At 42.1% G+C, this 13,295-nt stretch overlaps 1 protein-coding gene and 1 pseudogene across 2 annotated transcripts in view; both read right to left on the bottom strand.

Moving 5' to 3' along the window:
- Positions 1 to 756: 756 nt before the first annotated feature.
- LOC132028902 (U4 spliceosomal RNA) lies at positions 757 to 839 on the bottom strand (annotated as a pseudogene).
- A 2,709-nt stretch (positions 840 to 3,548) lies between these two features.
- The window catches only part of BTNL9 (butyrophilin like 9), a 49,469-nt gene continuing 39,722 nt past the window's right edge, over positions 3,549 to 13,295 (bottom strand). Inside the window, exons 8-11 of one of the 2 annotated variants that reach the window (XM_059416236.1) lie at positions 9,349 to 9,369; positions 9,106 to 9,132; positions 5,125 to 5,151; positions 3,549 to 3,821 (exon numbers count right to left, since the gene is read on the bottom strand). In XM_059416236.1, coding sequence (XP_059272219.1) covers positions 3,640 to 3,821; positions 5,125 to 5,151; positions 9,106 to 9,132; positions 9,349 to 9,369 — 257 coding nt within the window. In that variant the 3' untranslated portion in view covers positions 3,549 to 3,639. Of the gene's footprint in view, positions 4,266 to 5,124; positions 5,152 to 9,105; positions 9,133 to 9,348; positions 9,370 to 13,295 lie in introns of both variants that reach the window. The other variant, XM_059416235.1, reaches the window with a different exon arrangement.

Here is a 13,295-nt window from a genome sequence, read left to right on the forward strand (position 1 = left end):
TGTTTAATTTGAATAATCCAAAAAAAAATAATAATGTAAAAAAACAATAAAAGGAACAGATAATCATTGTATACAGTCAAGGAATGTATTTTTAATGTTACCATATAATATTTGTGAGTAGGACCCCAAAATATTAGCACACTAATGCAAATGATTACAGAAAACTAACTTTTTCTGAATATCATACATGGTATGTTAACAAGACTATAATTTTTAAAAAGTTTTTACTTTAATTCTGCTTGTTAATATAATGTTGTATTACTTTCAGGTGTACAATACAGTGATTGAACAATTCATACATCACCAGGTACTCATCACAAGTGCTCTCCTTAGTCCCCATCACCTTTTCGCCCATCCCATCAATCCTCTCCCCTCTGACAACCATCAATTTTTTCTCTATAATTAAGGTGTCTCATTTGGTTTGTCTCTCTTTATTCCCCCTTTGCTCATTTGTTTCTTAAATTCCACATGCAAGTGAAATCATATGATATTTGTCTTTCTCTGACTGACCTATTTCACTTAGCATTTTTTAAAGTTTTTGTTGTGTTATTTAAAAAATTTTTTTAAAGTTTTTATTTAAAGTCTAGTTAGTTAACATAGAGGGTAATATTAGTTTTACGCATACAATATAGTGATTCAATACTTCCATACAACAGTAGTCGGTGCTCATCACAGCAAGTGACCTTCTTCATCCCCATCACCTGTTTAACTCATTCCCCCATCACACCCCCCTCTGGTAACCACCAGTTTATTCTCTAGAATTAAGAGTGTTTTTCAATTAGCAATAATCGCGCCTCGGATAAACCTCATTGGCTACGATACTGCCACTGTGCAAAGCTTTTAAGAGTGTTTTTTAGTTTGTCTTTTTTTCCCCTTTGCTCACTTGCTTCGTTTCTTAAATTCCTCATATGAGTGAAATCATATGATGTTTGTCTTTCTCTGACTGACATAAGTCTGAAATAATTCCCTTAGCATTATACTCTCTAGCTCCATCCATGTCATTGCAAATGGCAAGAGTTCATCTTTTATGGCTGAGTAATATTCCATTTTACATATATACCACCTCTTCTTTATCCATTCATCAGCGGCTTCCATATCTTGGCTATCGTAAATAATGCTGCAATAAACATGGCAGTGCGTGTATCCCTTTGACTTAGTCTTCTTGTATTCTTCAGCTCAGTACTCAGTAATGCGAATGCTGGGTCATAGGGTAGCTCTATTTTTAAGTTTTTAAGGAACCTCCACACTGTTTTCCAGAGTAGTGTACCAGTTTGCATTCCCACCAACAGTGTGAGAGGTTTCCCCTTTCTCTGCATCCTTGCCAACACCTGTTCTTTCCTGTGTTGTTCATTTCAGCCATTCTGACCGTTGTGAAGTAGTATCTCCCTGTAGTTTTGATTTGCATTTCACGGATGATGACTCATGTGGAGCATTTTTTCATGTGTCTGTTAGCCATCTGTATGTCCCCTTTGGAAAAATGTCTCTTCGTGTCTTTTGACCATTTTTTAATGGGATTATTTGGTTTTGGGGGTGTTGAGTTTTATAAGTTCTTTATAGATTTTGGATACTAATCTTTTATCAGATATGTCATTTGCAAATACCTTCTCCCATTCAGTAGATTGCTTTTTAGTTTTGTTGATTATTTCCTTCTGATAAGGTTCTTATCAGGATGAAATCCCAGTAGTTTATTTTTGCTTTTGTTTCCCTTGCCTCCAGAAACATGTCTACTACGAAGTTGTTGTGGTCGATGTCAAAGAAGGTGCTGCGTGTGTTCTCCTCTAGGATTTTGATGGCTTTCTGTCTCAAATTTAGGTTTTTCATCCATTTTGAGTTCATTTTCGTGTGTGGTTTAAGAAAATAGTCCAGTTTTCCAACACCATGTGTTAAAGACACTCTCTTTCCTGATATTCTTTCCTGCTTTGTGGAAGATTAATTGACCACATAGGTGTGGGTCAGCAATTGGTGACTGAACTTAATCTCCAGTCTCTCTTCACTCTCTGAGTTCAAGGGTAGATGGACAGGGGCTAAACTTCAACCTTTTAATCACATACTTGGTTCCCTAGAAAACCAGCTCCCTTTAGGGGGCTTTCCAGAAGTCATTTCATTAACATAAATGAGGTGTGATTGAAAGGGGCTTGTTATGAATATCAAAAGACATCCCGATAGCTCTTATCACTTAGGAAATTTTAAGGGTTTTTAGAGTTCTGTGCCAGAATCTAGGTGGATGACCATATACTTTGCATTAATCATAATATCACACCTATCTTGTATTTTTCCTGACTCAGTCCTGGAGTCAACCACTTCTCAAAGGAGACTTGGTTCCTTTTAGTGGAAAATAGTGATAAAAACTCAGTTCTGAGGGTGCCTGGGTGGCTCAGGGGGTTAAAGCCTCTGCCTTCCGCTCAGGTCATGATCTCAGGGTCCTGTGATCGAGCCCCACATCGCAGCCCTGCATTTCATCCAGCTATCTGCTCAGGAGGCCTGCTTCCTCTCTCTCTCTCTCTGCCTGCTTCTCTGCCTACTTGTGATCTCTGTCTCTCAAATAAATAAATAAAATCTTTGAAAAAAAAAACAACTCAGTTTTGGATGCTAATTGTGTTCATTGGTACTGAAGTGTTATTGTTCTTATGCTGTCAAAACTGACAGAGCCAGGAACCTTATATGTGCACACATAAATCTATCTACCTATTTTTCAGGTGTGTGCATATGCTCCATCTATCCATACATTGTAAAAACCATGAGTTCACAGAGTTACTCTTTCATTTTCTTCTTTCCACTTTCTGTAGTTCTGTATTTCATTTCTGACTGAAAAACCTCTCGGCAGACGTAGGGAATTTTCTTATTTGCCCAATCCCTTGTTAATCAATTCTTGTCATTGTTCATCCTTATCATGATTCATTTTAAAGTTCACCTGGTTTCTGTGGCCCCATTAGTTTCAGAGCACATCTGAACACAAGATGTTCCAACCCTGGAACTTCTCTGCTCCAGCCCTGTAATCAGCCATTTCTCCAAGTTCATCTCAGTGGGAAATGACATTTAAAACTGGGATCTAAGCCCTAAGTGAACTCCCTACTTATGAGGTGTCATTGCTTCCAGACATTTTGGAGCTAGAATACGTATAAATATTGCATGGAGCACTGGGTGTGGTGCATAAACAATGAATCTTGGAACACTGAAAAAATTAAATTAAATTTAAAAAAAAGAAAAAAAAAACAGATTAAAAAAAAGTATTTAAAAACAGGTTAACTGATACCTCTTATCCACTCCGGTAAGGTTTCCCACCATCTCTCCCCTATTCTAGTTTCTTTCTGGTCTCCCACAGTACACACTCTGGTTCCCAACAACATGAAGTTATTGTTCCTCCTTTGCTTACTCCTACCATACACACAAATGAGCTTTGGAATTCCCTCTACTCATTAAAGAAAATCATATAATATATATGCATACACCTATAGGCAAAATTTCTTTTTTTCTTTTCTTTTCTTTTCTTTTTTTTTTTTTGTCTCTTCTGTGCAGTCTTTAGCCTTTGCTGACATTTTGGTGATGTTTCCTCCACTCTAGAGGAAGTGGGAGAGCAAATCCCAGCCAGGGATCCGGGAAGCTGCCAAAGAACCTTGCCAGAGCAGGCAAGAGAGTGCCTCACCACAGGCCCAGGGTGGGCTCCGAGGGCTCATAGGGCTGTAACCAGGTATCAAGCTCATCCTCTTCAAGGTCGCATGTCCTTCTGACAGGCAATGGGCAGATGGTGAGGGGATCTGGGTGTTCACTACCGTCGTGAGATCTGGGTCTGAAATACGCACAGAGCGTCTCTGAGAAGGTGTCTGTGAAGGTGAAGATGTGGGAGCCATCTGACACATTGAAGAAGGACAGTTTTCCTGCCTCCCAATCCAGGAAGATGCCCACACGCCGCGGCGGCACACGCAGGGTGAGCGCAATGCGATGTGGGTCCAGGATGAAGTACTCGCAGCGGTTCCACAGCCCCAGCACCCAGTAGCCGTTTGCTGGGCTTAGGTGCACCTGCCCTGTGCGCGGCACGGAGGCCAGACACACACCCAGGAACCAGCGGCTGCGCCTGCCCACATGCACTTCCCAGTAGTGCCGCCCAGCAGAGAAGCGCTGATAGCTCAACACACACGTCTGCTCAGAGAACCGCTGGGGGTCCCCCACCACGGGGTTGAGCTCTGCTCTGCAGGAGGACACGCTCTTGCCATCCTGGGAGACTTCCAGGCTGCGGTGCGCAGAGGCCGGATCAAGGGTTACGTTCACTGTGCAGGGGCGCAGAATTAGTACCTACGAAGGGCGGTTCTGGGCCCTGCTTGCCCCTTCCTGACAGGTAAACCTCTAGCGCTCCTGCTGGTCACCCCCACCCCTGAAACCACCCCTGTGTACCAAAGCAGCTCACAAGGTGCTTCTGAGCACTTCAAAGCCATTGGAAGAATCCTATTTCTTTCCTGAACTCGAAGTTTCCTAACTGCCATACTAGGTGCCATGGAGAGCAGAAATAGAAAACAAGGTAGATTCGTGGGGATGGAGGTGGGCTCCTTTCCCCCCAGTTCCTGGCCAAGGGGAAGGGGCTCCAGGCTTCAACTCCTCACTAATGGCACCACCCTATGTGACCTTGAGATCATCATGTGAGCTCTGAGCCTCAGTTTTATAGCAATGTTAGGATTTTAAAACTGAAAGGGACCTCTGAGATCATCCAGTCCAGTGCCCTGCTCTCCAATACCCCACCCCTCAAAGCACACCCACTTGATAGAGGAGAACCCCAAGGATCTCTTCTGTCCAATGAGAGGTTCCTACAAACTAGCCCTAACAGTCTTCCTACCAGATGGAAACAAACCTAGTAAAACCCAGAAAATAATGTGCTTTTAGGAGATGTGTGTACACAAAAAAGTGCATGTGTGAGTATAATCAGATGTGTGCATGCAAGTATGTATGTGTATACATGTAGGCATACATGTTGTGTTGTATATGTGCAAAAGTAGGCTTCTGTGTTTGTGTGTGTAGGCTCCATACTTGACTCCTGGGCAGATCCTTCCTCCAATCTCAGATCTTTCCACCTCCCTTCTGTTAAAGATCCAACAAACCCCAGTCACAAGGTCACAGTTCCTTGACTTCAGTTACCTGCATATTGCTGGGCTGCTCTCCACTCTGAAACCAAACAGAAAGAAAAAAAGAGACTCAAAGATCTGGGTCAGTAACTCTGCAAACTTGAGGGAGGTTCAAAATGCATGAAGGATGCTACAAACCCAATGATCTCATTCCCCCCATGACAGCTAGTTGGAGTCTGGAATGGTCTGGGCTCACAATGGCATTTCTCTGGGAATTCAGGATTAGGAAAGGGCTAGTGTCAGTGCTGGGTTATACTAAATCTGCATGCAATCTAACCTTGTACTGAAAAAGGCAGGAGAACAAAGCATGTGGGCAGAGAGCCAAGGCAAGTTATTGGGGTGCCTTTAAGATTGCACAAGAAGTTTTAATCTCTGACCAGCAGGTTCAGTCTGAGGAAGCCTGGATGAGCATGGCTCCTGTCCTGAAATGTCCTTTAGGTGCCCTGTTTTTCCTCCTTTCTTAACATAAACCATCCTGGATGGACTTCTGTTTTATTTTATCTTATTCAACTTTATAACAAAGAGATCAACAAGTCACAAAATAGCAAAAGTAAAAGAAGTTTTCAGAGCTCCATAAATTTACAGCATAGCCCTTAAACCCTGGGTCTACATCAGAATAACTAGTAGAACTTTTAAAAACATATAGCTCTTGCATAGAATAACTCAATTCTATAAAGATCTTGACTCTTTCTAAATTCATCTGTAAATTCAAAGGAATCCCATGCAAAACTGCTTTTGGATTTTTTAAAAGGAATTTTGTAAATGTATTCTAAAATTTAAAATGGACCTAAAAAGATCCATTCATTTTTAAAAGGAAGCAGAAATGCAGGAAAACTTGTACTTTGGGGTACTATAAAAGCCCTAACATAAAAGACCTCAACGTGAGACAGGAATCCATCAGAATCCTAGAGGAGAACATAGGCAGTAATCTCTTAGATATCAGCCACATCAACTTCTTTCAAGATATGTCTCCAAAGGCAAAGGAAACAAAAGCGAAGATGAACTTTTGGGACTTCATCAAAATCAAAAGCTTCTGCACAGCAAAGGAAACAGTCAAAAAAACAAAGAGGCAACCCACGGAATGGGAGAAGATATTTGCAAATGACAGTACAGACAAAAGGTTGATATCCAGGATCTATAATGAACTCCTCAAACTCAACACACCCGAAACAGGCAAACATATAAAAAAAAAATGGGCAGGGGACGCCTGGGTGGCTCAGTTGGTTGAGCAGCTGCCTTCGGCTCGGGTCATGATCCCAGCATCCTGGGATCGAGTCCCACATCGGGCTCCTTGCCCCGCAGGGAGCCTGCCTCTCCCTCTGACTCTGCCTGCCACTCTGCCTGTGCTCTCTCTCTCTCTAACAAATAAATAAATAAAATCTTAAAAAAAATGGGCAGAAGATATGAACAGACACTTCTCCAATGAAGACATACAAATGGCTATCAGACACATGAAAAAATGTTCATCATCATTAGCCCTCAGGGAGATTCAAATTAAAACTACATTGAGATATCACCTTACACCAGTTAGAATGGCCAAAATTAACAAAACAGGAAACAACATGTATTGGAGAGGATGTGGAGAAAGGGGAACCCTCTTACACTGTTGGTGGGAATGCAAGTTGGTGCAGCCCCTTTGGAAAACAGTGTGGAGATTCCTCAAGAAATTAAAAACAGAGCTTCCCTATGACCCTGCAATTGCACTCCTGGGTATTTACCCCAAGGATACAGATGTGAAAAGAAGGGCCATCTGTACCCCAATGTTTATAGCAGCAATGGCCACGGTCGCCAAATTATGGAAGGAACCAAGATCCCCTTCAACGGACGAATGGATAAGGAAGATGTGGTCCATATACACTATGGAGTATTATGCCTCCATCAGAAAGGACGAACACCCAACTTTTGTAGCAATATGGACGGGACTGGAAGAGATTATGCTGAGTGAAATAAGTCAAGCAGAGAGAGTCAACTATCATATGGTTTCACTTATTTGTGGAGCATAACAAATATCATGGAGGACAAGGGGTATTAGAGAGGAGAAGGGAGTTGGGGTAAATTGGAAGGGGAGGTGAATCATGAGAGACTATGGACTCTGAAAAACAATCCGAGGGGTTTGAAGTGGCAGGGGGGTGGGAGGTTGGGGTACCAGGTGGTGGGTATTATAGAGGGCACAGATTGCATGGAGCACTGGGTGTGGTGAAAAAATAACAAATACTGTTTTTCTGAAAATAAATAAATTGAAAAAATAATTTTAAAAAAGCCCTAACAGTGAAAACAATGAAGTAATAGGTGGTCCACCGATAGACCCATCTACACATGAGAACCAAATATGAACTAAAGACAATACCCACATCGATGGGGAAATCATGGTTGGTGTAGTAGATGGCACTGGGAAAACTGACTCACTATATGAAGAAAAACAGCTGTATTCTCACCTGGCACCAAATAAGATGGCAAATTTCAGGTGGTTTAAAGACATACACATAAGACATGTAAAGTAAACAGAAGAAAGTGGAAGAGAATATCTTTATGACCTACGTGTTAGGAAGGTTTTCTTCAACAGAACTTCAAAAACATATGCCATAAGGTACAAATTTGATGCATATGTATCTGTATAAGGATATTAATCCCTCATTGGTATTAAACACTGTGAATTCCTTCTTCTAGTCTGTCACCTGCTATTAGCTACATCCTTGGTTTCCCACTGAAAAGAAACCATTAATTTTGATAAAATTGAATTCATTAAATTTTTACCTAATGACTTGTGTTTTTGAGACTTTGTTGGTGTGTATTTATGTATATCTATATATCTGTAAATATATAAGACATACATGACACTATATATTGTCATTATGTACATATATATGTCATGTCCCCTTGAATCAATAAAAGAAAGATAGCAACCTCATACTAAAAACAGCCAAAAGGGGCACCTGGGTGGCTCACTTAGTTAAGCTTCTGACCCTTGATCTCAGCTCAGATCTTGACCTCAGGGTTGTAGTTTGAGCCCTGCATTGGGCTCCACATGGGGGCTTGGAGTCTGCTTTTTTAAAAAAATGGCCAAAGGACAAGATTTGGCAATATTTAGGAGAGGAATCCCCAAAAGTCATCTGGCATATGAAGAGATGCCCAAACTGAGTGTTCAGAGGAGAACAAACTGAAAGCACAATGAGCAATCACTCATCCCCATCGAGTAGCTAACTCAGTAAGTGGTTTATATGGCATGTGGGCACATGGAGTCTCCATGCACTGCCAACGGCAGGATGATGGCACTGCCTCTGGGGGACCTCTCTCTCTCACTTACTGACATATCCCCTCAGGCCAGCAACTCCCTCCCTGGGTATACATCCCAGAGAAATCTCCACATAAAGCCTGAAGGTGACAGATTTGAGGCTGTTCATCCAGTGTTGTGTGTGGTGGTGTGGAGTTAGAGGCAGGCTGGATATCTATTTGAAGAATGTGGCTGGTTAACATGGAGTACACTGCAGCAAGGAGACTGAGACCAGATATGGTAGCAGGGATGGATACCAAAACACAGCGATGAGTGAGAAAAGCAAGGAACAGTACACGACTGTAAACGTCATTTACAGAAACTAAAATGCTTGTGCACAAAGCTGAAATTGACCTTTTGTAAGAATCCATACAAAGTAAACTACACATCAGACTATTTGCTTTATGTAGGGAGTGGGGGAAGGGATAGGGAAAAATATTTTCATATAGAGTAACATGCCCATTCTAGACCCACAAGGATCTAGGTGATTCTGATATGCAACCAGAATTTGCACCAATGGTTTATAATATGCTTATACCTCAAAACAATATAAAAGTAAATAGAAAGCAAAACTTGAATATAACCTCTAGTAAGTGACATACATTAGTACATACCATTTGCCTGTGGAAGAAGCCAGAATGAGGTACGGCTCATTAGTCAGAATGAGTGACTCTGATGTTGAAATGTAAAGTGGATAATGGGAGGGAGATGAGCTTCACTCACCAGCCTGGCCTTCAGCCCTTCTCCAGTCTGAAGCATCCATGGAAAAACAGAATTAAAACAGAAGGTCAGTGCTGCTTCCCTACTCCCACATTGCATTTTGCACCCATCCTTGCCCTTCTCCCCTTTCTCCTGCCACCCACATGCTGGCAGGGTTCCATCTTGGGCATCATACCTTGTTGGCAAATGAGAAATCAGATGCTAAAAGGTGGACAAGAAGAAATAACCTGAAGAGGGGTCACTTACCAAGTTCTGTCTGAAGCTTTCCTGTAAGCAAAACACAGAAAACATCAGTGTTTGGGTGAGGGGAACCACCATCCCAAGGTAGTTAGGTCCCTGGGAGGAGGTTACTTACTCTTCAACCACTGTTCACCCCAGTCCCATCTTAGTCTCTGTACCACCCATCTGCATGATTCATATGCCTCATTCTATTCTTTGCTCTAAGACAGAAATCTGCACAGGGCTAGAAAAGGAAAACAGGTCATGGTACTGAGAGGTCTCTTCCCGGGGCTCAAGTCTAGTTTGAAAGGCTACTGTTCATCTGCCCTGAAATCAGAAACTTTTCCTGAGGAGAGGTCCTTCATGAATCCAGGCACTGAGCCTATGTAAACTTCAGGGTCACTGACTGGGCACATTATTTAAAGGACTGGGAGGACATCACACTTAACTATTTCCTCATCACACTCAATTATTTCCTGGCCAGATGTTAAGACTTTGATATTTTGCCACTAGGAATGCATTCCTTTGAATCACCACTTTCTGTCTTTTTAAATTTATTTTTTATTTATTTTTTGATGATTATTTATTTGAAAGAGAGAGAGAGAGAGTGAGAGAGCACGAGGAGGGGAGAGAGGGAGAAGCACCCTCCCCACTGAGCAGGGAGCCTGATGTGGGATTCAATCCCAAGACCCTGGGATCATGACCTGAGCCCAAGGCAGATGTTTAACCAACTGAGCCACCCAGGTGCCCCTCTTATGTCTTGTTTTAAAAGTAATTCATTCTGACTAGAGACTTGGGAAGATAGTGAAGTAGGAGGACCCCGAGTTCACCTCCTCCATTGTTTTCAACTAGCTATCACCCACATCCAAGACTGGCAGAGAGATCTGAAGATTGGCAGAAAAAAATTCCATAACTAAATATAGAGACAAGACTGCATCTGAAAGGTGAGGATGTTCAGAAAAGTGGAGAGAGCAGGGAAATGGGCCCTCACACCAGGAGCTCACACAGGAAAGACTGATCTCCATAACACTTCGACTTAAAAACCAGAGGGGCTGGATTCTGTGAGTTTATAATACCAGTGGGAATTGAAGTCTGGTGCTTTAAAAGTCAGCTGACATAGCACTGGGTGAGCCCAGAGGACAAGTGATAGCTGGCTTTAAGGAGACAGCAGCCCACACAGAAAGGGAACACAAAAATGGCAGTATTCACAACACTGGGAGCAAATGGAAGATTTGTTCATAATGATTTTGGATCATTTTAAGGGACTTCAAAAATAAGGGAGTTGGCAGGCACTAATTCTCTCTCCTGAGCCCCCAGCACAAACACAGAGCCAACTGTAGGAGATTGGGGCTGCATAGACACTTCCTACCTAACCCATTAGTAGTGTGCCATGCCTACAAGTTCTTCTGAGGACTAGCCCACAATAAGCCTACTAGCTTTGACCATGGGCTCAGAGGAAATATATATCTTTAATTTTAAAAAAGATTTTATTTATTTATTTGACAGAGACACAGTGAGAGAGGGAACACAAGCAGGGGGAGTGGGAGAGGGAGAAGCAGGCTTCTGACTGAGTAGGGAGCCTGATGCAGGGCTCAATCCCAGGGTCCTGGGATCATGACCTGAACTGAAGGCAGACACTTAACAACTGAGCCACCCAGGTGCCCCGAGGGGGAATATTGTTAAAGCCACATGACCCCCAGCCATGCACCCCCAAGCAGCACCATGCACCGGCCCCAGCTGCACCCAGCCATTCTCGTGTTCTGCAGCCAGTCTCATGGCCCCAGCAACTCCAGCAAACAACTACCAGCCATTGCAGTGCTTCAGGGGGTCCAACATAGGGCCAGTGGCCCACTGCAAGTTTTGCTAATACTGTAGCCCCACTCCTAAGTTCCCCAGCAGGCACACTCCATCAGAGCTGACCTTCCTGGGTCCTACTAACACCACAGAGAGCAAGCACAGCCCACAACAGCCAATAGGCAGAGGGCCACTGCAAATGACCACACTAAAAGGAAAAGTGATTCAAACACAACAGCAGGGTGTAAGCAACACACATAAGATATTCTCCTGACTTTCATAACAGACAGAAACACACACAGAGAGGCAGAAAAAATGAGGAGACAGAGAAATTTATCACAAATGAAAGAACAGGCCAAGGCCAAGGCAGAGATCTAAACAAAACAGATAAAAGTAACATGTCTGACCAAACATTTAAAGCAATGATTCTAAGGAATTCACTGGACTTGAGAAAAGACTGAGAAAAAACTGAAAGACATGAATGAGACCTTTAACACAGAGATAAGGAAAAACATAGCAGAGATAAAGGGCATAATAAATGAAATGAAAACATGTTTGATGGAATGAACAGCAGGCTGAAAGATGCCAAAGAATGAATTAGTGACCTAGAAGATAGAGTAATGGAAAGCCAATAACCTGAACAAAAGAGAGAAAAGTATTGTGCAAAATGAAAACAGACTTAGGGAACTCAGTGACAGCATCAAATGTAGTAACATTCATATTATAGGAGTCCCAGAACAGAAAGAGAGAGAAGAGGGGGCAGAAAATTTATTTAAATAAATAACAGCTGAAAACTTCCCTAATCTGGGAATGAGAACAGATATGCAGTCCAGGAGATACAGAGAACTCCCTTCAAAATCAGTAAGAGCAGACCCAACCAAGACACAGTAATTAAATTCACAAAATATATTATAAAGAAAAAATTTTCAAAGCAGCAAGACAAAAGAAGCCAATAACTTAGAAGAGAAAATCAATAAGACTATCGGGACATTTTTCAACAGAAGCTTTGCAAGCCATGATATACTCAAAGTGCTACGTGGAAAAGATCTGTAGCCAAGAATACTCTATCCAGCAAGACTATCATTCAGAACAGAAGGAGAGAAAAAGACCTACCCAGAGAAATGAAAATTAAAGGATGTCATGATTACTAAACAAGCTCTGCAAGAATTATTAAAATAGACTCTTAAACAATGAATCTTGGGAGGCAACTCACAGAATGGGAGAAGATATTTGCAAATGACAGTACAGACAAAAGGTTGATATCCAGGATCTATAATGAACTCCTCAAACTAAACACACACAAAACAGACAATCATATCAAAAAATGGACAGAAGATATGGGCAGACACTTCTCCAATAAAGACATACAAATAGCTATCAGACACATGAAAAAATGTTCATCATCACTAGCCATCAGGGAGATTCAAATTAAAACTACATTGAGATATCACCTTACACCAGTTAGAATGGCCAAAATTAGCAAGACAGGAAACAACATGTGCTGGAGAGGATGTGGAGAAAGGGGAACCCTCTTCCACTGTTGGTGGGAATGCAAGTTGGTGCAGCCTCTTTGGAGAACAGTGTGGAGATTCCTCAAGAAATTAAAAATAGAGCTTCCCTAGGACCCTGCAATTGCACTCCTGGGTATTTACCCCAAAGATACAGATGTCGTGAAAAGAAGGGCCATCTGTACCCCAATGTTTATAGCAGCAATGGCCACGGTCGCCAAACTGTGGAAAGAACCAAGACGCCCTTCAACGGACGAATGGATAAGGAAGATGTGGTCCATATACACTATGGAGTATTATGCCTCCATCAGTAAGGACGAACACCCAACTTTTGTAGCAACATGGACAGGACTGGAAGAGATTATGCTGAGTGAAATAAGTCAAGCAGAGAGAGTCAACTATCATATGGTTTCACTTATTTGTGGAGCATAACAAAAAGCATGGAGGACATGGGGAGTTAGAGAGAAGGGAGTTGGGGTAAATTGGAAAGGGAGGTGAATCATGAGAGACTATGGACTCTGAAAAACAATCCGAGGGGTTTGAAGTGGCAGGGGGGTGGGAGGTTGGGGTACCAGGTGGTGGGTATTATAGAGGGCACAGATTGCATGGAGCACTGGGTGTGGTGAAAAAATAATGATACTGTTATGCTGAAAATAAATAAATGAAACAAAA

The sequence above is a fragment of the Mustela nigripes genome, chromosome 12, assembly GCF_022355385.1.
Source record: "Mustela nigripes isolate SB6536 chromosome 12, MUSNIG.SB6536, whole genome shotgun sequence".
Lineage (NCBI taxonomy): Eukaryota > Metazoa > Chordata > Mammalia > Carnivora > Mustelidae > Mustela > Mustela nigripes.